The sequence below is a fragment of the Hemitrygon akajei genome, chromosome 11 (assembly GCF_048418815.1).
Source record: "Hemitrygon akajei chromosome 11, sHemAka1.3, whole genome shotgun sequence".
NCBI classification, from domain to species: Eukaryota; Metazoa; Chordata; class Chondrichthyes; order Myliobatiformes; family Dasyatidae; genus Hemitrygon; species Hemitrygon akajei.
In genome coordinates, this window is record NC_133134.1 from 56,584,811 (window position 1) to 56,610,685 (window position 25,875).

Genomic DNA, 25,875 nt, shown 5'->3' on the forward strand with positions numbered 1-25,875 from the left:
TAAACTCTTATGTGCCGTGAAATTTCTGCTTAGGTGAGACCTTGCTGATGCAGGACGACTACCTTGTGACTTGATGTGGCTTAATTGACGACTTGAAGATTAAACTGTCACATCTGCCACACTCTCAACTTTTAATGTGGTTGTCCTTCACTGAGTTTGAGTCCTTCTATACTTGTTTCTGTTTCAATTAATCAGTTTAGTTCATTCAACTCATTATGTCATTGATCATTAGTGCCTGTTTGTTATCGTTGTTTAATCATGCACGGGGCTATATATTTACAAATTAATCGAGTTTTTATTTGAAAAGTGGTCTATTATTTAATATGTTACTTTAACAAAATACAAAAAAGAGTCTGTGTAACATTTAATCTTTTGGAAAATGAATGTTTGGAAATCTAAAGTTTGCTCTTTTTTACTCACACTAATGCAGAAGACAGAAAATAAACATCAAAACAAATTTATATAAAAAATCTAAGGTGCCTAAGACTTTCGCACAGTATTGTATCTTGAAAATTACTTCTGGAATATTTCAACACGCTGAATCCTGAAATGGGGTCTAGGAATTGCAGAAGGCTTCAGATTTTAAATTTTACACTTAAAATTGTCTTCCATCTGACTAAATGCACATCTTACCTGGTGGCCAATTAACATTGCTAGAGAGCTTATCACTGGGTGATTTGGCACTTGGCCAGCCATCTCCAACAGATCCAGGAGGACTGGCCAGAGACTTCATGGAAATGTCAAAATGACCAAAAGGAGATTCTTCAAGCAACTTTCCAGAACAAATACTAAGACCACTTGAAGTAGCACCTAAGGGGAAAAATGCCAGGTTTTAGTTTACTGTAGGCAATTCAGGAAAGAATGAGAGATAACTGCTTAATCTTTTACAAGTGACTTTACACAAGTGACAGCCCAGACACAAGAACCAACAGCCAAAAGACTCTTTCTGCTGGGCTACTTAAGTGACTAGGGACCTACCATTGATATCAGACCTAAAAGTTAATCATGCCTTACCATGTTTGCTGGAGTTTTGATCGAGAGAGGAATTAACAGGAAGGCTTTCCGAGGCAGTCCATTGCTTTAGTCGAGACTGTTGGGTTTGTGGCTCTTTCAGGTTAACAATACTGCCGAAATCCAGGGGTACATTCAAGTTTGGATTCAAGCCTAAAAAAGAAAGTTAACTCTGTATTAAAGCCACGAAGATGTAGATGTACCACCTTAAAATGGAATTTACACAGTGCAATACCTCAGACCTTGCAAGAAAACACACACGGAATATGTTTTCCCTATACGCACCAGCTTTACAGTATTGCAACACAGGGTTAACAGGCTACTCCATGCTGGAGAGCCACATAGCAGAGATGGCCTCGTTGAATACTGACTTCATGGGTGGACTGCTGTCAATGGACTGTACTTTTATACAAATCCAGCAGTCTTTAATGGTCATTTACCCAGGTGCCATCCCACAACTAATTAGATTTAGTTAAATCATTTCCAAAGCTTGCCTATGGAGGAAAGTATACAAAACTTCAAAGATCAAACAAGAAAATCTGCACATGCTGGAAATCCAAGCAACACACAAAATGCTGGAAAACCCAGCAGGCCAGGCAGCATCTATGGAAAAAAGTACAGTTGACATTTCAGGCCAAGACCATTAGGCAGGACTCAAAGTTGCCAGTTAAAGGGAAACACCTGCCCAAACTTGACAGAACACCATCAGTTTCTCTCTGGGTACATGTGGAGACTATAGGTTACACAAATAATTATTCACCTCTTGGCATAGATCTTTCTTGAGTAGTAAGCTTCCTCCCTGCATGCTGGTGGATGGGTGAGCTTGGCATGTGGCTATTTGCATTACTAAGTGGGGAGTTGAGGAGGCTGTGGTTAAGATTGTTATCAGGTAGAAACATTTTGGGAACAGAACAGTTTAAAGGCACATGGGCAAGTTTAGCAGTTTCAGGCACCATGGAATCAGACCGCCTGTGATTGGGTTGACGAAACCCACCTAAAGGGTAGCTGCTGTATGAGTTGAGCGAAGGTGGCTCTTTTGTCTGCAGCTCGTGAGGGGTAGGGGGCATGAGATTCTCCGGGAAGGGCTTCATGGAGGGCTGATGCATTGGCTGCTGCTGTGATGAAGACTGTTGCTTCAGAAGGCTTGTATCCAGTTGACGGGGGTGTTGCAGCATCTGTTGCATGTTGAGTACACGAGCAGCCTGAACATACAGGGAAGAAAACACATTTAATGTCGTCAGTACATTTCAAAGCTAAGTTAACATTTAATGGGAATCTCTATTATCCCCCTCTCATATTAAAAACAGGTAATACATATGTTAAGATCCTCAAATCCACACAATGATCATTTGTCATTTCTGGTTCAAAAGAAATTTTTAATGCTGTCAAAACTAAATCTCACCTCTTTTTAACTAAAATGATGGTGATTTGAGTGCTAATGGTAGATGGTTAATTTAAGCCTGGGTCATTAAATGCCACTGAAAAGATTTCTCTAGACAATGTAGTTAAGATTCCTCATGCCACTATGCACATCAATAGTATCCATTATGTCTTACAGCAATAATTTTTGGGCACCAACTTTGTTCTCGTTCCATACTCACAATAGCACAGGATCAGGAGACACATCTCTCTTCCAATGGAAGTAATCCAGCTATCATTCCTCCAAAAGATGATCAATCCACCCATCCCATCAAAATAAGGGCAGTGCAGGTAATTAATCTTTCCCACACCCAGAATTCAAACATCAAGTCACAAAATGTAGGTTTGAATAGGTTATCTTGATGAACAGCTGCTTTAGTGGAAGTTATATGTCGATTGTACAGTCATAGAGGATGGAAACAAGCCATTTGAACCACCATGTCCACACTGAGCAGAGGGCACCCATCCATATTGATCCCACCTTCCATCATTTGGCTCAATTTTCTTTACCTAGGTGATTTAAATGTGCATTTTACTGGTTCTTAAATGCTGTCAGATGGCCTGCTTCCATCACTCTGTCAGGTATTCAGATACTCATCAATCTCTGGGTGGTAAAAGAGCCCCTTACATACCCTCTAAATCTTTTCCTGCTTGCGCTAAATCCACATTCTCTAGATTTATCTACCTCTAACTTGTGAAATAGTTTTCTGCAGTCTAGCCTATCCATACCCGTCATTTTATACACCTCAATCACATTTCAACTCCCTCTCTCCAGTGAAAATAGATCTTGCCTTTGTAAGCCTCTCACACCTGAAACACTCCATTCCAGGAAACATCCTGGTGAATCGCCTACCTAGCACTATTATATCCTTCTCATAATGTGTTGAACAGAATTGCAGGCAGTACTCCTGCTGAGGATTAACTAAAGTTTTTATGAAGTTGGAGCATAATCTCCCAGTTCTTGAACTCAGTGCCTTGAACAATGAAGGACAACATCTATGTGCATTACTTACATGTTCTGTTTCCTTCAAGGACATTTGGACTCCTACACCAAAGTCCTTCTGCTACTCAGTACTCCCAAAGACCAGACCATTCATGGTGTATGTCCTAAACTCAATGGCACTCCCAAAATACATCCTCTCACATTTAATTTGATTAGAATAAATAGGCCATTTATTAGCCCATTTCACCAAAATATAGACACCTTCAAGGTTCATAATGATGTTACCTGCTCTTGAGACTGACGCATGGGTCCAGACATGTTCCTCTGGTTCTGTGCCTTCTGTTGCTGTAGCAGTCGCTAATATTGAGAATGAATGTCAAAAATGTAAATTACTTTCAACTAACAAACAGAGGAAGCCAAAATATTTTGATCTACTAGAAGATATTTAGGCAGTATTACACTGGAATGCTGGAGTACCAGAATGGAGCAAGAGGAAGATCTATGCTGAAATTGAAGCTGGAATGGTGTTTGGTATGAGGAGTATTTGGTGCCATAACTAAGGTCTTCCTTGTGTGTCTAAGGCCAAGTAGTTATCATCCAAAGTCCTTACTTTGGTATCTACTTTGAAGAAAATATTTCAAGGACAACTCTGCACAGACAGTTGCATTAGGCTTTAAGTAACATCATCTTTTCTTCATGTGCTTTCCATGATGACTGCCACGAAGAATCTCAGCGTATCAAGGGTGAAGCAATAGCTGGTCTAAACAGTACTTTCTACGGTGGATGGGATGTAAAAGGAAAAAAAAATCACACCTGCCTGACATGTATCAGCTTCTGTGTATCAACTTTTTTAAGGTAGATTGAATAAAGGTACACCATTGGACATTTTTTTTCTAACTGCATTTTATTATCCTGATATTTTCTTTAGGGAATGGAAGCAGAAATATAAGAAGGTCTGGTAGGACACAGTTATTTTCTGTAGAAATATACAGAATATTCAAATTAGATACAACTCTGCACTAAGGATGTGAAATCAGCTTAGGTAGCTTTTTATCCATTGACAATACATTCCACTGAGTGTTTCAGGTATATACAGGACACATAAGGCACTTGCATTTTACTTTGTCCTTAAATCTTGCTGCACGGACAGCTGCCTTACCACTTTCAGAAGGCAATGCAGATGATACTGCAGTGAGGTTACTCTGACTAACACCTGATACCATGAGGAAAAGTGTCCAACAGTGATCACTGAAAGTGATGAGGTTGAACCAATCAGGACACAGACACACTGCAGCTTCCCAACTACCAATTTAAATGAGATTAAGCTAACTCAACACAGATCGAGCATTGAACCTAAAATCTTCAGGAAATAAAAATAATGTGTTAATCTAGGATTAGATTAATTTAGGGCTGGATTGTTAGTTTACCTATCCACAGTTTCTATAAAAACATATGTACTCAAAGCAAATAAATTGGTACCTACCTGTAACTGGGAGATCTGTGAAAGTTGAGACAGCTGGTTCAACTGGGAGAGCTGGTTCAGCATGGCCATCTGCTGGGGGCCAAAGTTCAATAGTGCAGTATTTAGGCTCCCATTGGCTGTTGCATACTTCAGTAATGATGCTGGAACCTTTTAGAAGAGAAGAGAAATGCTTTAAAATGCTTTAAAATAAAAGCATTGCAAGGATTTATTTTGTTTGGATCTAGCCTTTCTATTTTAGTGGCTTATAGAAGAGCTATTTGAAAGCTCACAATACTTAAAGACAATTGGAACATCCAAGGTTCAGAGCTCAATAGATTTTAAATGCCAATTTGAAACCCACAATTCCTCATTTGCACCTTTCCCTATACCCATCAAGCTTGTAGGTGTGCTAAACAGAACCAAAAGAAGCTGCAGAGGGTTTTACAAAGTATCCAGGACACCTTCAAGGAACAGTGTCTCAGAAAGGCAGCGTCGATTATTAAGGGCCACCAACATCCAGGGCATGCTCTTTTCTCACTGTTACCATCAGGTAGGAGGTACAGAAGCCTGAAGGCACACACTCAGTGATTCAGGAACAGCTTCTTCCCCTCTGCCACCCGATTCCTAAATGGACGCTGAAGCTTTGGACACTACCTTGCTTTTTAAAAATATACAGTATTTCTGTTTTTTGCACTTTTAAAATCTATTCAATATACGTATACTGTAATTAATTTACTTGTTTATTTATTATTTTCGTCTTATTTATTTATTTATTTATTTATTTATTCTTTCTCTTGATTATGTAGTGTATTGGACTGCTGCTGCTAAGTTAACAAATTTCACGTCATATGCTGGCAATAATAAACCTGACTCTGATTCTAATTAGTTTGAGAAGCTTGAATTAATAAAGTTCAGCATTAACATTTCATTAAAATTATTTAATTAGCTAATATAAATAAATGAGTTAGCATATTCCTCAGTTACTTAAACATGTCCCCTCCTTTACAAAACCACTCTTCTTTCTTAATTTAAAACACCTTACAACATAAAACAATCCATCTTCATTGTAACAAGGATCATAAACAATTAAGGACATTTGCTTGCCAGAAGTTGGCACAGACAAAAATTTGGTTCTGATTAACTCACAGAACAAAAGGTTAAAGAATGAAAACAGGAGAGAATACACGAATCTTTACATACCTGAGGGGATAATAATGAAGGAGGCACTTGAGCGCGAAGATTAGGCTGAGATGAGTTAAGAGGTTGTGCTGGAGGCTGTTGCATGCCCCTGGCTTGTGCTGCTGCATTGCTGCCGCCAAATATGTTAGGATTGCCATTCTGAAATCAAGAGCATAAGCGGCATCAAAGTATAGATCACAATTTTGCAAACACCCCTACCTTAACAGGACAAAGGCTCCTAGACAACCAGATTGGAAGAGACAAGAGATAACAATACATTGAATGATGGACATCAGTGGGTTGTACTAACACTTCCGATGCACTTTAGCTATTCCCTGCATGGTTTCATTCCTAATTTGTGTTTCCCTACTGTCAGCACCCCTTCTTTAAGTTTCTACTTGCGACTGCTTTTTCAAATATCCACCAATTTCTTCTGTTTCTGTAATGATTACTAATGTAAAATTCATTAAATTCCCATCAAACAAAATATGATTTTGTAAGAGAGGGACCAAATGCATGGGGTAAAAGGTAAAATTTATAACAAGAAAAAACTACTCCATCATGACTACAAAAAAAATGAAAGCCACTCATCCTGCTAGACAGGTCAGATTATTTCCCTTTCAATATACAAGGATTGCTTATCACCTCAGATAGAGGTGCACTCAACCAGGTGGTCATCAGTTTGTGAAATATTCTATGGAAAACACTAATTAGGATCTGCACTGTTTAATAACATATAGCACAAGCTGCAAAAAACATCCTTAAATGATCTATACTACTAGACACTAGAATACTGCAGCACAGTACAGGCCCTTCAGCCCTCAATGTTGTGCTGACCCATATATTCCTTTAAAAAAACCTACTAAACCAACACCACCCCGTAACCCTCTATTTTTCTTTCTTCTATCTGCTGTCCAAGAGGCTCTTAAATACCCCTAATGTTTTAGCCTCCACTACCATCAAGTCATTGGTAAGCAAGTCATTCCAGACACCCGTAACCCTCGGTGTAAAAAACTTAACCCTGATGTCTCCCTTAAACTTCCCTCCCTTAACTTTGTACATATGCCCTCTGGTGTTTGCTATTCATGCCCTGGGAAACAGATACTAGCCAGCCACAGTATAGTAAATCTGAGACCCTTTTTTAATTGGATACTTTGAATAATAAATGTTAAACGATACACAGAAAGAGACAGTAGAGGTGTTAAGAATGCTGTTCTTTCAGATAGCAGACATAACAGGAATGTACAGATGTTCCTTCAGTCCAGATTAAGGGTCTCAATCCAAAATGTTGACTGTCCATTTCCCTCCACAGATGCTTCCTGACCATGTGAGTTCCTCCAACAATGATTAGGAGCTTAGATTCAAAACCTGAACATATGGAGCCATTGCCTGCATACTGCAAATTATTGTGTGAGATTGACTAGGTTCTGGATAACACACTCCTCTGTCCTACAGATTAGCTATACTACAAAGTGAAGCTTGTTGGAGGTTCAATGGTGTGTTCCCTCTCAAGTGCTAGGGTCAAGGATGTCTCAGAATGGCTACAGAACACTTGGGGGTGGGGGGGTAAGCAGCCAGAAGTCACTGCATACCTTGGCACCAATGGCATAGGTGAAAAGGGGAAAGAGGTCCTGCACAGTGAGCGAAGGGAGTTAGGAAAGGGACCGAAAAGCAGAATCTCAAAGATAGTAATCTCTGGATTACTACTAGTGTCATGTGCTAATCACAGCAAGAACAGAAATATAGAACAGATGAATGAACTGGTGAAGAGGGAACAGGGTTTCAGGGATTTGGATCACTGGAAACTCTTCAAGGACATAGGTGACTTGACAGAGGGCCAGATTGCACCTTAATAGGAAGGTGGGAAGGGAACCAATATCCTGCCTCGGAGAGCTGGTAGGCTTAAACTAGTTTGACAGGGGGATAGGAACAAAAGCACCAGGCCAGAAAGTGGAAGAATTGAGAGGAAGGCAGATGTCATGACCAGGAAGAACAAACACAATGAGACAGATGGGTTGAAGAATGTGTATGTTAATGCTAAGAGTATTATGGATGAGAGTGATGAACTTCAGAGCATGGATCAGTAGATGGAACTATGACGGTGTGGCTATAACAAACTTGCCTGAAGGAGGGAAAGGACTAGATGCTTAATGTTCCAGGCTTTTGATATTTTAGAAAAGATAAGAGAAGGAGTTAAGGGGTGGAGGCCATGAGTTGTGTTATTAATCGGGGAGAATATCACAGCTGCACCCAAAGGGAACATAATGGTGGCCACATCCACTGAGTCTACATGGGTAGACCCCAAAAATATGAAAGATGTTATCACACTGTTGGGATAATACTACATGCCACATAGCAGCCACCAGGCCATTGAGAACAGGTAGGCAGACAGATTAGGGAAAGATGTAAAAACGGTTGTTGGAGCGGATGACTGTAACTTCCATAATATAGACCGAGATCTCCTTAGTGCTAAAGATTTAGAGGAATGGAATTTATTAGGTCAAACAAGAGGGGCCATGCTGAACCAGGCATGGATAAAGCATCTGGCCAGGTGCTTGCCTTTCTGGTGGGAGAACAGGAACTAGGGAGAAGTGATTGTGAGTACAAAGGACACACAAATGAATCTGCAGATGCTGGAAATAAATAAAAACACAAAATGCTGGCAGAACTCAGCAGGCCAGACAGCATCTATGGGAGGAGGTAGTGACGACGTTTCGGGCCGAAACCCTTAATCAGGAGTGAAGTAACATGGAATGGTCGAGGGGGGATAAGAACTGGGGGGAGGGATAAAGTAGAGAGCTGGGAAGTGATAGGCTGAAGGGAAATGGGCTAGGGAGAAGGTGGAGAATTATGGGAAATAAAAGAGAAAGAAAGGTAGCGCTGGGGGGAAATTATAGTCAGGGGGGAAAAGAGAGAGAAAGAAAACCAGACTAAAATTATAGATAGGGATGGGATAAGGGGGGGGGGGGGGGGGGGGGGGGGGAGAGGCAGGGGTATCAACAGAGGTCTGTGAGTTGAACGTTCATGCCGGCAGGTAGGAGGCTACCTAGACGGGAGATAAAGTATTGCTCCATCAACCTGCGTGTGGCCTCATCTTGACGGTAGAGGCAGCCATGGACAGACATAGCAGAGTGGGAGTGGTCTGTGGAATTGAAGGGTGTGGCCACAGGGAGATCCCACCACTGTGTGGTGAACTACATATACCTGTCTGGACACCTGCTGACTGCTCCTGTGGCTCCTCCCACAGACCCCTGTATAAAGGCCATTGGAGGCACTGCTCCTCCCTCAGTCTCCAGGATGTTGTGTGGTGATCTCTTGCTACTGACGGTGCTTCCTTCCAGCTAATAAAAGCCTATTTCGACTCACATCTCCGAGAGTTATTGATGGTGCATCACACTGCTGGAGGACTGAGTGCCGGTGTTCGGCGAAACGGTCTCCCAGTCTGCGGCGGGTCTCCCCAAAGTATAAATGGCCACATCGGGAGCACCGGATACAGTATATCACCCCAGTTGACTCGCAGGTGAAGTGGTGCCTCACCTGAAAGGACTGTCTGGGGCCTGGGATGGTAGTGAGGGAAGAAGTGTGGGGGCAGGTGTAGCACTTCTTCCGTTTTCAGGGATACGTGCCTGGAGGGAGGTCGGTCGGGAGGGATGGGGGGGGATGATTGGACAAGGGAGTTGTGTAGGGAGCGATCCCTGCGGAAAGCCGAGAGTGGGGGGGAGGGGAAGATGTGTCTAGTGGCGGGATCCGTAGGAGGTGGCGGAAGTTACGGAGGATTATACGTTGGATCTGTAGGCTGGTAGGGTGATAGGTGAGGACCGGGGGACTCTATCCCTGGTGGGCTGGCGGGGGGGATGGGGTGAGGACAGAGGTGCGTGAAATATGGGAGATGCGATGGAGGGCAGAGTTGATAGTGGACGAAGTGAAGCCCCTTTCTTTAAAAAAGGAAGACATCTCCTTTGTCCTACAATGAAAGGCCTCATCCTGAGAGCAGATGCGGCAGAGGCGGAGGAATTGAGAGAAAGGGATAGTATTTTTGCAGGAGACAGGGTGGGAAGAGGAATAGTCTAGGTAGCTGTGATAGTCTGTAGGTTTGTAGTAGACATCGGTGGATAGGCTGTCTCCAGAGATAGAAAACAGAAAGATCTAGAAAGGGGAGGGAGGTGTCGGAAATAGACCAGGTGTATTTGAGGGCGGGGTGAAAGTTGGAGACGAAGTTAATGAAGTCGACGAGCTCAGCATGTGTGCAGGAAGCAGCGCCGATGCAGTCGTCAATATAACGTAAGAAAACAGGAGGACAGATACCGGTGTAGGCTTGGAACATAGATTACTCCACATGGCTGACAAAAAGGCAGGCATAGCTAGGACCCATGTGGGTGCCCATGGCTACACCTTTAGTTTGGAGGAAGTGGGAGGAGCCAAGGGAGAAATTATTATGGGTGAGGACTAATTCCGCAAGGCGGAGAAGAGTGCTGGTAGAGAGTGACTGGCTGGGTCTGGAATCCAGGAAGAAATGGAGAGCTTGGAGACCTTACTGGTGGGGGATAGAGGTTTATAGGGACTGGACGTCCATGGTGAAAATAAGGCGGTGGGGGCCAGGGAACTTGAAATCTTTGAAGAGATGTAAAGCATGGGAAGTATCACGGACATAGGTGGGAAGGGATTGAACAAGGGGAGATAAAACAGAGTCGAGATAGGCAGAAATGAGTTCAGTGGGGCAGGAGCAAGCAGAGACAATGGGTCTGCCTGGACAGGCAGGTTTGTGATTCTTAGGTAGGAGGTAGAAATAGGAAGTGCGGGGTGTGGGAACTATAAGTTTGGTGGCTGTAGATGGGAGATCTCCCGAGCTGATGAGATCAGAAATGGTTTGGGAGACAATGGACTGGTGCTCCCTAGTGGGGTCATGGACCAGGGGTAGATAAGAGGAGGTGTCAGCGAGTTGTTATCGTGCCTCCGCTATGTACAGGTTGGCGCGCCAGACGACAACAGTACTCCCCTTATCAGCGGGTTTGATGGTAAGGTTGGGATTGTTGCGGAGGGAATGGAGAGCAGAGCATTTAGAGGGGGTAAGGTTGGAATTGGAGCAAGGGGTGGTGAAGTCGAGACGGTTAATGTCCCAACGGCAATTAGAGATAAACAGATCCAGGGCGGGGAGTCCATTAAGAGGAAGAGGGTTGGAGACGGGAGAACGGGTCATCAGGGGTGGGAGAGTCCCTACTGAAGAAGTGGGCTTGAAGACGGAGCCGGCAGAAGAAGAGCTCCACGTCCTGGCGCACGCGGAACTCACTGAAGTGAGGGCGAAGGGGGACAACGGTGAGGCCCTTACTAAGGACAGAGTGCTCAGCCGAAGAGAGAGGAAGGTCGGAGGGGATGGTGAAGACCCGGCAGGGTTGATAGCTCTGGTCCGAGGGGGGTGGGAGGCTGGTGGAGTCAGCAGAGAAGGGGTGGGGTGAGAGGAAGCTGAAGCCCCCGAGGGCCCAGGAACCGGTGATTGATCCTCAGGCTCGGAAAGATCAGATGGCAGCATGGTGGTGGGGGAAAGGGAGACGGCAGCGTGTGGAGGTCCAGCTCGGAGGTCACGGCTGGGATCCAGCGTGCTAGTGGGGGGAGATGGCAGCAAGAGGAGGTCCGACTGGAGGTTCAAGGCCGGAGTCTCTGAGGGGGTGTCCATGGCCGTAGGAACTCATGTTGGTGGTACTGGAGTCAGGGTTCGGAGTCTGTCCAGTGCCGTGACTGGCAGCGGGTGATTGTGAGTAGCTGTTTTTGGGAAGCCCATATCTGACACGTGGAGGATGCTTAAAGTCCAACTGCACAGAGTTCAGGACAGATATATTCTCATAAGAAGATGCCAAGATAAAGGAATCTTGGACGTCAACAGGGATGAATTTAGTCAAGAACAAAAAGGAAATATGTGTAGGATTTAGGAAGCTAAAATAAAATACTGCCTTTGAGGATTATAAAGAGACAAGAAAAGAGAATTAGGAAAGCCAGGAGAGGCCATGAAGTCCTTTGAAAGCAGGATTAAAGAAAACACCAAATCATTCTACACATACATCAAGAACAAGAGGATAATTATGGAGCAGGTGGGATTACTCAGGGATAAAGGAGGGATCATGTGCTTGGACAATATGCTGAGGTCCTAAATGAGTACTTTGCATCAATAATTACCAAGGAGAAGGATGTGAAGGTTAGGGAGATCAGTCTAAAGCATGCTAATTTGCTCAGGCATTTGAGATAAATAAAGAGATCGTGTTAAAGAACATTATGGTGGGCAAGTCCAGAGGGCCTGATGGGATATATCCCAGGTATATGAAAGAGACAACAGGTAAGGTTGCCAAGGTCTTGTCCAATATCTGCATGTCACTCCAGCCAAAGGCAAGGTTTCAGAGGACTGGCAAGTATTATAATGTTGCTCCATTATTCAAGAAGGGAAATAGGGATAATCGGGAAACTAATAGAACGCTATGTGGGGAAATTACTGGAAAGGATTCTTAGGAATAGGATACATGAACATTTGAAAGACCTTAATTAGGGATATTCAGCATGACTTTGAAGGGAAAGTCGACTAAACTGACTGACTTCTTTGAGGAGATGATGAAGGTAGAACTGTAGACGTTGTCTACATGGATTTTACTAAGGCGTTAAAACAAGGTCCCTCATGAGAAGCTCATCCACAAGATTAGGATGCAAGGGATCCACAATGAAGTGTTGATTTGGATTCACAATTGGCTTGCCCATTCAAGACAGAGGGTAATGATCGATGGGAATTATTCTGACAAGAGGTCTGTGACGAGTGGTGTTCCATAGGGATTTGTACTGGGACCTCTATCTGGATGACCATGTAGATGGATGTGTTAGTAAGTTCATATGATACAAAGATTGGTGATGTTGTAGCATACAAGATTGGCAAAAGATACAGCAGGATATTGATCAGTTGCAGATATGAGCAGAGAAATGGCAGATGGAGCTTAACTTGGTCAAATGTGAAGTGTTCTGCTTTGGAAGAACAAATGAAACAGTTTAATACACTGTTAATGGAAAGACCCTTAACAGTATTGATATGCAGAGGGATCTTGATTTCCAAGTCCACAGATCTCTGAAACTGGCTCTACATGGGTTGATTGGGGTAGTAAAGGAGGTATGCTGGCATGCTTACCTTTATTAATCAAAGATTTGAGTTCAAGAGTCAGGAAGCTTTATAAAGCTTTAATTAAGCCACATAGAGGGTATTGCTTTCATTTCTGGTGCCTCATTATAGGAAGGATGTTGAGGTTTTGGAGTGGATGCAGAAGGGGTTTATGAGGATGTTGCCGGATTAGGATTACATTAGGAAGTAATGCTGAGGCTTTGTAAGGCATTGGTCAGACCACACTTATGAGTATTCTGAGCAGTTTTGGGCCCCTTATCTAAGAAAGGATGTACTGGTGTTGGAGAGGTCCATTGGAGGCTCACGAGAATGATCATGGGAATGACAAGATTAATGTATGAGGAGGATTTGATAGTTCTGGGGGGCTGTTCTCGCTGGAGTTTAGAAGAACATGGGGGGATCTCACTGAAACCTATTGACTATTATAAGTCCTAGATAGCATGGAGGACGTTTCCTTTGGTGGTGGAGTCCAGTTCAAGATGACACAGCCTCAGAATAGGATGTCCCTTTAGAACAAGGGAGAATTTCTTTAGCCAGAGGATGGAGAATCTTCGGACTTTGTGAGGGCAAGGTCAGTGGGTATATTTAAAGAGGAGGTTGATAAGTTCTTGATTAGTAAGGTTGTCAAAGATTACAGGGAGAAGGCAGAGAATAGGGGGTGAGAAGGGTAATAAGTCAATCATGTTGGAGTGGTGGAGCAATCGATGGGCCAAATGGCCTAATTCTGCTCCTTCATCTTATAGTCCTATTAAAGGGTATTTGCAAAAAAGGAGTTTATATAAACTTAGGTTGTTTTTACTGGACTGGTTAAGCTGAGCAGAAATCTGATAGGTAGCCAATATCTTTTTCCCAGGGTTGAAATGTCTAAAAGCAGAGGGCATGCAGTTAAGTTGTAGCTCATAGGAAATGTGCAGTGCATTTTTTTTAAAATACAGAGTGGTGGGTGATTGAAAGATTTTGTCTGGGGTGATAATGGAGGCAAATATGATAAAGGTGTTCCAGAGGTTCTTAGATAGGCACATGACTGCATGAAATGGAAGGATACCAATATTAACTATGAAGAAGGGATCCATTTAAGTCAGGTATTTGACTAAATGTAATTAAACTGGCACAGCATTGTTGGCTAAAGGGCCTGTTCTTGTGCTGTACTATGTTCTGTGATGCAGTGAAGAAAACTGACTAGAGAGTTGGTGTGCATTGGGAATGAATTAGTGGTAAGCCTATTTGTTAAATCTCTGAGCATCATGATTCTAACTCAAAATGGGTCATACCAATGCCCCTTGTGCTATAATATTCTATTTGTGCATTAGTTCTTACAGTCTTATAATCTCCATTTGGTCAATCAGGAAATTGCAAAACAGAGCTGAGTTTACTAGGACCTGCAAGCTTAAGCAACATCCCTATCCATGGAGTTCCCTTTTTTTAAGTGGGGAAAATAAGTGCTATATGATGGAAAGGGACGTAAGAAACAATAAAGCAAATATGAGTAGTGCAAAAGTTCACTTCCTGCACATGGAAGGTTGTGAACTGACTCACCTGTCTAACAGAATTCAAGTTTTGCATGCCCAGACCCACTGAGCCAAGAGCCTGATTAGGTAGTGCACAGTTTGAAGGGGGAAGCTTCATGGTTGGTGCAGAGATGTACGTTAGGTTTTGGGGCTCTTCTGCTATAATGCCATCTTGATTGGACAAAGACAGAGACAACTGGGCAAGGGGAAGTAGGGTTGGAAAGGCAAACATGGAAAGCCGATCAGCAGCAGTAAGGTAGGACATGGCAGAAACAAGAGAAAAGACGAAGGATTAGTATCGATTTGAGATGCAAAGACAGATTTAAAAGGATGGCTACTGACAAATGGGTCTCAATAACATACAAACAAATTGCATTACAAAGGCTGCTTACTACATAAAACAAAGACAGCTGAAACCATAATGAAAAAAATCTGGTTAGCAGCTAATGATATTAATCCTCAGAAAACATTAACAATACTGCTCACCTACAAAATCTACTTTCGACTCCCAGTGATTCAAACCTTTATATGAATAAGTGCACATCTTAAAGAGTTGGTATTTAACTCTGGTTCACAATTTTCCAAAAGCTTCTAATTGACACTGGGGTTTTGTCCAGTCTGGAACCCAGACAATCTTGGTGGTCAAAGGTCAGAATCAATTCAGTTTCTCATCTCTCACTTGTACCAACCACTTTCAAAAGTGATGGATTTAAAAAAAAATACACTCACCAATTCACCTGTCTCTATCACATGGCCAAAGAGAAAATACTAACCTTATCATAATAAGGATTGCGTTCCATGGAAGACTCTTTGGAAATCTGAGGACGAGAAGTATGTCCTTTCCCTAAAATGCCACTATATTCTCCAATATTCATTCCGTGCTTATCCATCTCCATTCTCTTATCTCTTAACATACCTAGAGAGGAGGAAGAAGCAGCAAGGTGATGTAGATTTGGCCATGACTGCTTGACATTAGGAAATAAAGAATAAATACAGATTTGAAAAATACATCTTCTGATTGAGGTGGTGAATAAGGCATACAGCAGATAAGGTGATGAAGGAAGAATTAAGTAGTTAAGATGATATAGAAGGATGCTGGCCTTCATTATTTGGAATTTAAATCGAACAAAATGAAGGTTATGGTACGATTTTATAAAACGTTGGTTAGGCTGCAGCAAGAGAACTGTGTACAGTTCTGGTTGCCATATTATAGTTTAGCTTATCAGATAATTGTGAGAATGTGGTGAGTGTGCATGCAGCCAATCGCGGGGTGCATCAACTGGGCCTATTCTGTATAGGCTTTCGAGTGCACGTGTTTTTGTCACCATGCGACTGGTTTGTAGCTCCCACACTGTAAGTTGCATAGTGTATATTGTTACTAATGTGACTTAGTAAAAACGTTTACTCATACTACTCCGTTGTAGTTCTTGCTTCATGCAATATGTAATAATAGGAAGGAAGTAATTCTATTACACTGAGGAAGTTCAAAGGGGTTGACCAGCAAATAGCCGGTATGAAATTTTTCAGTTATGAAAAAAGACTGGATAGGCTAGGCTTGTTTCCCTTGGACAGGAGGAGGCTGAGGGGGAACCTGATAGTGATATACAAAACTATGAAGCACACAGATAGGGAGAATAGTGAGAAATCTTTTTGTAAACATCTATAACCAGGATGCATAAGTTTGAGGAAGAAGAGGGTGAGAAAGGATTTGGGGAAATTCTGTTTTCCACGTGAGGGTGGTTGCAATCTGATAGAGAAAGTGATCAAGCTAGGTACTCTCAGAACATTTAAAAAGTATCTCGACATAACACCAAGGCATAGAGGCTATGGAGGAAGTAATGGTAAATGGCAATAGTATAGACGAGTGCTCCATGGCTGCCTGGAGGCAGTGGACAATGGACCTGTTTCTGAGCTATACGGATCTATGGTACAAACTTCAGTTTAATGCTGTAACAACTTACCAACAGGTATGTCCATCTTATTGCTCTTTGTATCTTCAGTAGATTCCCTCTGTAACATGCAGAAATCACCTTAAGTATTCAGAATTTATTGGAAATATTGGTATTGGCATCAGGAGGAGAACATTTCATCCTTGGATCAGTAATGTTCTGCTCTCAGGATCTGGCAGAGTTCTAAGAGTAAGTTACTTTCAACTCTATTATGTCAAGAAGCTGAATGGAAGCTGAGTGGATACTTATGACAGCAAAGTTGGTGCCGGTGGGATCTGATGAGCATGGCATTGTTAAAGAGCACTAAAACACCTCATTCACAGCATTAATACAAATGCACTGGGTTACTGAAGAACATTCAACCATCTCATTCTAATACATTTAAAGCGGTGTAGTATTCATGAATCCCAGGTAATGGGCACAGCTCAACGAAAAAGCTGGAGAAAATGGAGCGCAGAAAGCAACAATGATAATTAACACTCAATTTTGCACCAGTAAGCAGGTGCCAGCAGGCTCTTCAATCTTACCTTTTTCACAAAGCACTCTGAATGGAGATGAGAGTCTAAAATCCATCATAACCCAGCATTTTGATCCACTTTTCTGAGATGGACAAGGTCATGATCCCAGAAAAGAATGGGCATTGGCCTAATTCAAATTCCTTACAACCACTCTCTCTTTAAGGGTAAAAATAATATATTGGAAACTATCTGGCCAATACTGGTCTTGCTGAAAGGTTCAAACCATAGTTCAGGTCTGTCTTCCACCTACTAGAGATATTCATCAGGAGCAATGTGTACGCAGGGCCCCCAACATTGCCAATGATCCCTCCCCTCTTTCCAACAATCTCTTTGACCCCATACCAGATACTGTAACATTAGGACATGAATTAATGGGATGGAAAACAGCACCCCCCCGCCCCCAAGCATTAGACTCCTGAGTTCCCCTGCCACCACATACTGTATGAATCTCATTGTACGGTCTCATCACGTCAGAAGCATCAGTAGCCTTATGCTGTTTACTTTATAACTTGTATCATATATGCACCTAATTATTTGTTCATTTATTTGTGGAAATACTACTTTATGTGTTATGCACCTTGGTCTAGAGGAACATTTTTTGTTTGGCAGTATTAATGTGTACAGCTGAATGACAATAAACTGAACTTGAAAGGAGTGGGGGCAGGAGGAAACGCACAACTATCAAACTTCACTTACAGGAAATCCAATGTTAGAGAATTGCTTCATTAATTGATTCATCCATATATCATCTTGCTTGTTTCCTCCTTTCACCATGCCCTAGAAGACATTTAAAGTTTAATCACATGCAACACTAACCACAAATAAAACAAAATCTAAACTTTCAAAGTCAAAGTCCTTCATAAGGGAAAAATTATTCAGGTGTTATTCACCACAGACAAGTACTACCAAGAGTAAATGAGATGTGGAAGATATTACTTTTCTTCCTATTGTGCTCACCTATCCTTTGTGCACTTCAGGGGGTGTTTGAGGGGCGGCTGGGTACTCAGGTGGCACAGAAATGCTCCAACATTTAAAAAGGTACAATTGCAACTCCTTAATACTTGAAGCCTGGACTGACACCTTGCCCTATTGTCCTGTTTATTATTTATTGCAATGCCTGCACTGTTTTTATGTACTTTATGTAGTCCTGTGTAGGTCTGTAGTCTAGTGTAGCTTTCTGTGTTTTTTTTTGTGTAGTTCAGTCTAGTTTTTGTACTGTGTCATGTAACACCATGGTCCTGAAAAACATTGTCTCATTTTTACTATGTACTGTACCAGCAGTTATGGTTGAAATGACAATAAAAGTGACTTGACTTGCAGCAGAGAGGAGCCAGAAGCAAAAAAAAAAGCTCGGACAAAGCAACATCTAAAACATGACTTGAATTGATTCAATCACTGTGAGGCACTATTTACAGCAATACACTGTCTTTTCTAGTTATTATAAGTATCATTGTTTCTGTAAAGGTTAGTGAGAATGGAGGGATGAGAGTAAAACTAGAAGGTGGGGCTTGAAAACTGCCACGATTATGCACAAACAACATCTTTAATGTCTACAAATGAGCAACAGGACTGCCTGAAGTTTTACCTTTAAAGCCACTTTTTTGGATGCCCAATTTGAAGAGGAGTTGCTTTCTTGTGAGGTGTTGCTGTTCCACATCACTGAGTCCCCTTCTTCCTCCTCCCAGCTAGAGTGACGAGGTCCTGGCACCAATGTTTCCTCATCACCCCAGCCATCTTGCATAGGTTTGGGACCTGTAAAGAACAGATCACTGTATGCAAACTTTAAGTGGCAACAGCTTTTAAAGTGCAGTTTGCAATTCTCTCCCACTGTCTTTCAAAGTCAACCACTGTGAGAATTCTCTTCCATATTTTGAGCAAGTAATAGAGAGTTTGAGAGTGATAGACTTGGCACAGGACAGTGAGGTAATATTTACTGAAATTTTTTTTAGAGTGTATATAATTGTTAATTACAAACAGGATGAAAAACAAATTGGTTTAATTCACAAAACAGATAGGCAACCATCTACAGTATGATGGTATCCGACGAAATACGTCCCTGTAACTTTTAAATTTCTGTACATTTTTAGCAAAATTTATTTTCATAACTGTAAAATGAAACAGGAAGATAAAAGCTGAAAAGGTGAAGATGATATTTCTCTTGGGAGATAGAGGTACTCTGCATTCTTAAGAGTTGCACAATATTTGATAGTGGTAGGGCCTTATGAAGTGACTACCAATACAAATTCATGAACAACACTAGGGGGATACATAGGAAGAAGACGTTTAATATAAATTGGTGTCATCCAGTACTGTACTGTACTGTTTTGTAATTTGTGTTTCTTAAGGTATAAGCTAAGTCTATTTAACAGAAAATCCTTTCATAAATTCCAGTGATCTTTTATGGTTTTACCCATTAGAAATTTTGCCTTGTCAATTGAGGACAATGAAAATTTAAAAAAGTACAGATACTGTTAGTATGAAATGAACACATAAAGCTGGAAAACCTAGTAAGTTGAACAGCATTTGTAGAAAGAAAAACAAAGTTAATGTTTCAGGTCAAAAACCTTTCAGTGTTTTACCCAGTTCTGAAGATAGCTTTTCAACCTAAAACATCAACTTTCGCCTTCCACTGACGTTGTCTGAACTGCCGAGTGTTTCAAGCATTTTGCATTTTTTAAAAATATAGAGTTTCTGCCTCATTGCATGTAAAAGTTCCTTACCCTGTATAGAAAAGTTTGTAACTGTTAAGATTATTTTTATTTGAATTCCATATAGAACCTTTAATAAATATTCATAACTATTTCAGTTAACTGAATTAGCTGGATTACATACTAAATATGATATAGAGTGAATCGTGGGCTAAAGTGCTTGTTCCTGCGCTGTACTGTTCTAGCACAATGTTAATAGGTGGGAAGGATTAATCAAGGAACTGTAGTGAAAACAACCAATAAAACCATACATACACCTCAATGCTGTATGTTAGTAAACATATCTATGTGTTAAAATGGAATCCATGCAAATGGCAGAAAAAAAGGTGTTAAAAGAACCACAAGCTGTATACTTGAACTTAACAAATATCAAACAACTTGTGTAATAAAATTAATTAAGGATAGAGCCCTTTTTTCTAAAGCCCAACTGCACAAAATATTACAGCCCATTATTAAACAACACAACTTTTAAACTTAGGAAATTTTACCAGGTCTATTTGGAGGTGGTGGGGCAGCTGGGGTGTTACCCCAGCCAGAGGTACCAGCACTGTCATTAACCGGTTCTCTCCAGCTGGCCCCTGTATCCACAGGTTGCCCCCAGGCCGCCGTTCCATTGTCTACCGTCACAGTTAGAGCAGGTGGTTCTCCCCAAGAGGAGTCTGGCTTTGTCTGAACGGTGCAAGATTCTCCCCAGCCTTTTTTAATAAAAGGAAAACAAAAACACAAAACAATAAACTGCCCAGTTAACATCTCTGTTAACACAAGTCACTCTGCCAATTTGGTGCAAAAAAATGGAGGATTTACCACTTCATGCAGTATGAGGTATTTGTGTAGCCTGAATACAAGGCACACATGAAAATATTTCTCAAATAAATTATAACCTGCGCATTTCATTAATATCAAATGTACTGAGTCCTTCACAAACATATAACAGTGTAGATTTAAAAATACAGTAACACTACTTCAGTCCTTCTGATACTCCTCCACTCATCGTAAGTTAGACTCTCCAAATATGACTAATGAAAAATAGGTTAGGTTCTAAATTGTAGCTCTTTTTTCTTGTAAATAATGAATACTGATCATCAGCAGGAAGCCAAGGTGTCTGTCTTCTCTTCAACCTAGACAAAGAGACCAAACTGTGGTTTGTCATCAACTAGCTCAAGAATGATCACAGAATACGCTCTGGTCCTTCTAGGTCTTCTTGATCACTAAATCTTCAGTGCTGCTGTTTGAGATGTTCAGATATTCCTTTCTTCAATCCTCAAATGATACCTTTGGACTAGAGGCTTTTTTTGACACCATAAGAAATTCAGGGATAATCCTTGCTCTTCAGCCAGCCATGCTTCAGTAATCTTCCAATGGTATTTAATATGTGCAATGTAAGGTTTTAGAACACCTGCACTCCCACTTCTAATGCAGCTCATCCGATTTCCAAATATCAGATCAAGCAAGAAGCTGCTAACAGTGATGTGAGAGTCAGAATTTACTGAAAATCCTGTAGATATGGTAAAGTACAGAGCTAAAGCCTGATTAGGCCTGATTATATAACTATGCAGGTTCAATTAACTATATTTTCTTTCGTAAATGAGAATGAATAGAACAATTTTCCAAAGTATGTTGCTGATCCATTGAGCAGCTGAGGAGGGGAAAGAACCAAATTGCACCTCACTTAGCTTCACATTCATTTCCATGGCTCCTAGACATTTCAACAATAGGAGTAGCAATCAGCAGCTTGGACCCCATTTCAAGATCATGGCAGTTGTGCATCACAGTTCCACATCCATACATTTCTCGCTCGCTGGATCCCCTTACAAAACAAAAATGTACCAGGCTCAATTTGGAAGGTTCCATGTTCCAACATCCACAGCAATTTTCTTGTGGGGTTTGGGAGGGGATTCTTTATGGGTAGGAAGTGTAGGGTGGAAGGAAGAAGTGTTTAAATTACATTTCATGCCTTTTGATGTCACTTTGGATCTGATATTCAAGGTAGTGAAAATCCAGAGCAATCTTTCCAACTAATTTTCTAACATGTTAAAATCTTAGATTTGAATTTTGATCCACGATCTAAATTTGACTATAAAGGTAAGTGCATCCAATCTATCCTTAGTTAACCATTTCAGTAACAGTACCATTGTGATGAATCTTTGTTGTAACCCTTCCAAGGTCAAAATATACTTTCAAACAGTTCCTTAAATTCAAATACTTTTTCTAATCATTCAATGAAACCAAATGTTCAAAACTTCATTTGCACATGTTGCAAATATGTTACAAGTCTGCAGCTGCTATTCAGCCAAGCTCAGCAACATGTTTAAGAATCCCATTGAATTCTAGATTCTCAAAATGAGACAGATTAAGGAAAGAGTTTCAGAAAATTAAATGAATCAATGCTTCCTCCAAAACCACAATGCAGCCCAATGCCACAGATAACTTCTCCAAGAGTTAAGAGGGAGATAAAATGTCATCATTTACACAACAGAGGCAAATGATGAACTAGATTAGCCTGTGTGAAGTAATAAAACATGCCTGAATTTAGCGTCAATAAATCTCTTCACATCTACTGCATTTAGTCACATTTGCACATATTATAGGTTTACAATTAGAATTAATTAAAAAGGTTTCTGAGACATCTAATATTGTTAGAGTTATTAATATCCACTCCTAAGACACAAATTTATTGCGGGAAAAAACACCAAAAACTTAAAAATCACACTGTTGTCCATAGATCTTTAAAGACTTGGTCTTCATCAGAAATGTTGAATTGGAAAAAAATCCAACAATTTTGGAAGTGCATAACAGTCACTTCTGAACACAAATAGCATAATTGTAAAAAACATGCAAAAACACATGTATGCAATCAGCACATAGCTTCTAATCAAATTACTTTTTAGAATACACAGTACAAAAATAATACTAGCAGAATGTCAAGTTTCACCTTCTTATTTCTTCGATTTATGAAGCTTCAAGTCAGGATGAATAACTTACCGGAGCTATTATTCTCCTTGTTTTGAATGGCACTTGGTGGTGGCATTTGCTGCGGTAGCTGTGGCGGGGGCTGTGGTGTCGTTGGCGAAGACATGATTTGTGCCGACTGCTCTGAGCCATTGTTGCTGCTCTGTGTATTTTTGTTCCACATGTTCACACTCTTGTAGTTGTACTTGCTTGGATCTCCCCAAGCAGCGGTACCATCATCAATTTCCATTTTGCGACGAATAGATTCTGGAGAAGGTTCCTCCCAGCCTGTGGGCTCCTCCTCTTTCGATGGTGCTGGCATTGGGCCATTAAGCCATCCCTGGCCAGAAGGTTTATTGGCCCAAGGACTGTTACCATCCTGTGGTTTGTGCCAGTCTGCAGAGTTACTTGACTTGATGGGTTCCCTCCAGTCTTGCGGGGACTGAGCAGGCTTAGAGGGCTCCCCCCAGCCCTGGGGTGACTGTGTGGGCTTGACAGGCTCACACCAACCCTGGGGAGATTGTGCAGGCTTGGATGTGTCCCCCCATCCCTGGGGGGACTGAGCAGCCTTGATAGGTTCCCCCCAGCCCTGAGGGGACTGAGCAGCCTTGGCACATTCCCCCCAGCCTGTACTATTACTGGAATCTGAATTGTTTCCACTTGTCCATGTGCCTCGGCTTGTACCTGGTCTCCCAGGTTCATTCCAACCAGGCGCAGATCTTTCACTGTCATTATCCCAACTGCCTGCACCGGTCTTTTGTAATTCCCCCCACTGGCCACTCTTTGAATTCTCTCCCCACCCATCAGTTGCAGACAGTCCCCAACTCTGGTTTGATTTCTGTCCATCAGACCATCCCTGTTTGACCTTTTGTGCATCATTCCACGCAGCTAGCTTTTCTTCTTTGTTACTTCCCCATGTTTGATTGCTCTTTACTGTTCCTGTAGCAGCAGTATTATCCTCCCAACCCCCTTGGCCGCTTGAGCCTTTGGTGTCTCCCCAGCTAGGGTTGCAAGAGACTGTAGAAGGCTTTGGATCCCCCCACCCGGATACTGAAGAGGTATCATTACTGTTTGGGCCAGGCCCATCCCCCCATCCCCCTGAGTTTGAAGTCTGGGAAACACAACATCCCCAGGCTTCTGTCCCATTGTCAGTTTTTCTCTCACTCTTTGCTGAAGGTTCAATGTCCCAGGCAGTGTTCTGTTTAATTGGAGTCTGCCCCCAACCTGTATTGGAAAGGACACGGGGATCCAAGTCTGTTCTACTCAGAATACTTTGAACCATTCCTGGTTGGTCAGGTTTTCTCTTTTCACCACGTCTGTTATTGCCATCATTGGTTCCTGCGGTGATTCTATCATGACGACTTCCAGTACTTTCTGTGCTCCCCTCACTGTCTGCAGTACCTGATGTTGAAGTTTTGACCCATACGTTGTTCTGTTCACTTGGCTGAGATGCAGAATTTTGATTCTGACCACAAAGAGCATCATCTAGACTTTTCCATCCATTTGTTCCCTTCCTATTACCACTTCCATTTACACCATTACTGGAATGCTGATTGTTAGGCAGTTTGTTCCATTCTCCATTTGAGATCTTAGTGCCAGTGTTTGCATTTGGTGCTGGGTTTCCCCAGACTTTTCGAGTCCCTCCAGAGCCTAAACTGTTCCCTGCTCCCCAGTTCACATTATGGGAGTTGACCACACCAGACTCCCATGTGACTCCTCCTCTATTGCTTCCACCATTATTTTTGTAAGAAGAATTTCCAGAACCATTAATAGCAGATTGTGCTAGAGTTGCATTCACAGTGTCACCACTAGCTTGCCCCAAATTACAGCTAGGGCCTGGACATTTTTCTCCAGAGTAGTTAGTGCCAGGTGTACCCCAAGTCGTACCATAAGTCCCACTGTTTATTCCCTCACTGATTCCTCCATTGCCAAGTTGAGAAACCGAAGTGCCATTTGTCACCGAAGAGGCCTGAAGCTGAGATGGATTTACTGTGCTCATTCCTAAGGGTACACCCCAGGCCCCAGGCCCTGTATGTTTAGGCAGTTCATTTGTCTGCATTGAACTAGTAGAGTTTGGTAAGCTAGAGGTCAAAGGGTTAGTAGTGTTATTTGGTCCATTCATTTCAGTGTTAAGGTTTTGAGGTTGTCCACTGAATGAAACCTTCCTTGTACCATTCACTTCTGCATCAGAATTCTCCTGCAGCCCTCCCCACGAACCATGAGCTGATAGTCCCATGTTAACACTCTGATTATTCAGCATTTGACCTACAGTGCTACGTTGAACATTGCTGCCAGAACTGCTACCTGGCACAGGTCCTTGCACAGTATTTCCATCATTTTCCAACAAAGGCCAGGCACCTAGGTTGGTATTTGGATTCAAACCATTCTGATTCAATGAACCACTGGACGTGGAACCAATACTGCCCCAAGCATTCAGTTTACCATGGCTGCTTTCTGGTTTGCTATCCACATTTTCTGCAGAACCCTGACATGTGCTTGATATGGAGCCTCGAGATCCTCCCCAAGGCCCATTAATACTACCATTTCCTACATTATTGCTGACATTTCCAACCACAAACTGACTTGAAGAACCACTTCCACTGCCGGTTCTGTTGCCATCGCCATCACTAACTGTGCTCCCCGAAGCCATGGTACTGAGATTCTTCTCTGACCCAGAGCTTGAAGCAGAGTCAATGTCCATGCATTCTGAAGCTAACTCTGGGTCACTGCCAGTGATTGAAGGCCAGGCTTCTTTGTCAGACCCGTCTACAATAACTTTATCCCAATTTGTAGTAGAATCACTGTTGGTAGAGACAGGTCCCCAGTGAGAATTTTCATAATGCGATCCCAAACCACTGTGGTTTAAATCTGTAAAACACAAACAACAATCTCATTTATATCTATTCACTCAGTCACAATAATGATCCAAGTTATCACTGAGCTCAATCCTTCAACGTATTTCCGTGTTCACTAAACTGTTTGGGATGCCACGGTAGTATTACTGCTCAAGGCATTCCAGAGTTTGGAGCTCTGTGAGGAGTTTGTATGTTCTCCCTGTGGAATGCATGTTTTCTCCCTGGGT

At 41.9% G+C, this 25,875-nt stretch overlaps 1 protein-coding gene across 11 annotated transcripts in view; it reads right to left on the reverse strand.

The window, feature by feature from the left end:
- LOC140735644 (trinucleotide repeat-containing gene 6A protein-like) overlaps positions 1-25,875 on the reverse strand; it is a 166,642-nt gene that overhangs the window by 18,991 nt on the left and 121,776 nt on the right. For 4 of the 11 annotated variants that reach the window (XM_073060938.1, XM_073060932.1, XM_073060931.1 and 1 more), the window contains 13 exons: positions 22,827-25,661; positions 20,333-20,539; positions 18,722-18,888; positions 17,833-17,913; positions 16,631-16,679; positions 15,443-15,585; positions 14,698-14,865; positions 6,036-6,173; positions 4,857-5,003; positions 3,659-3,730; positions 2,006-2,213; positions 1,015-1,164; positions 634-810 (listed from right to left, as the gene is read on the reverse strand). In XM_073060938.1, the coding sequence (XP_072917039.1) occupies positions 634-810; positions 1,015-1,164; positions 2,006-2,213; positions 3,659-3,730; positions 4,857-5,003; positions 6,036-6,173; positions 14,698-14,865; positions 15,443-15,585; positions 16,631-16,679; positions 17,833-17,913; positions 18,722-18,888; positions 20,333-20,539; positions 22,827-25,661 (4,542 nt within the window). Of the gene's footprint in view, positions 1-633; positions 811-1,014; positions 1,165-1,771; positions 2,214-3,658; positions 3,731-4,856; positions 5,004-6,035; positions 6,174-14,697; positions 14,866-15,442; positions 15,586-16,630; positions 16,680-17,832; positions 17,914-18,721; positions 18,889-20,332; positions 20,540-22,826; positions 25,662-25,875 lie in introns of all 11 variants that reach the window. The other 7 variants (XM_073060939.1, XM_073060935.1, XM_073060934.1 and 4 more) reach the window with 4 other exon arrangements.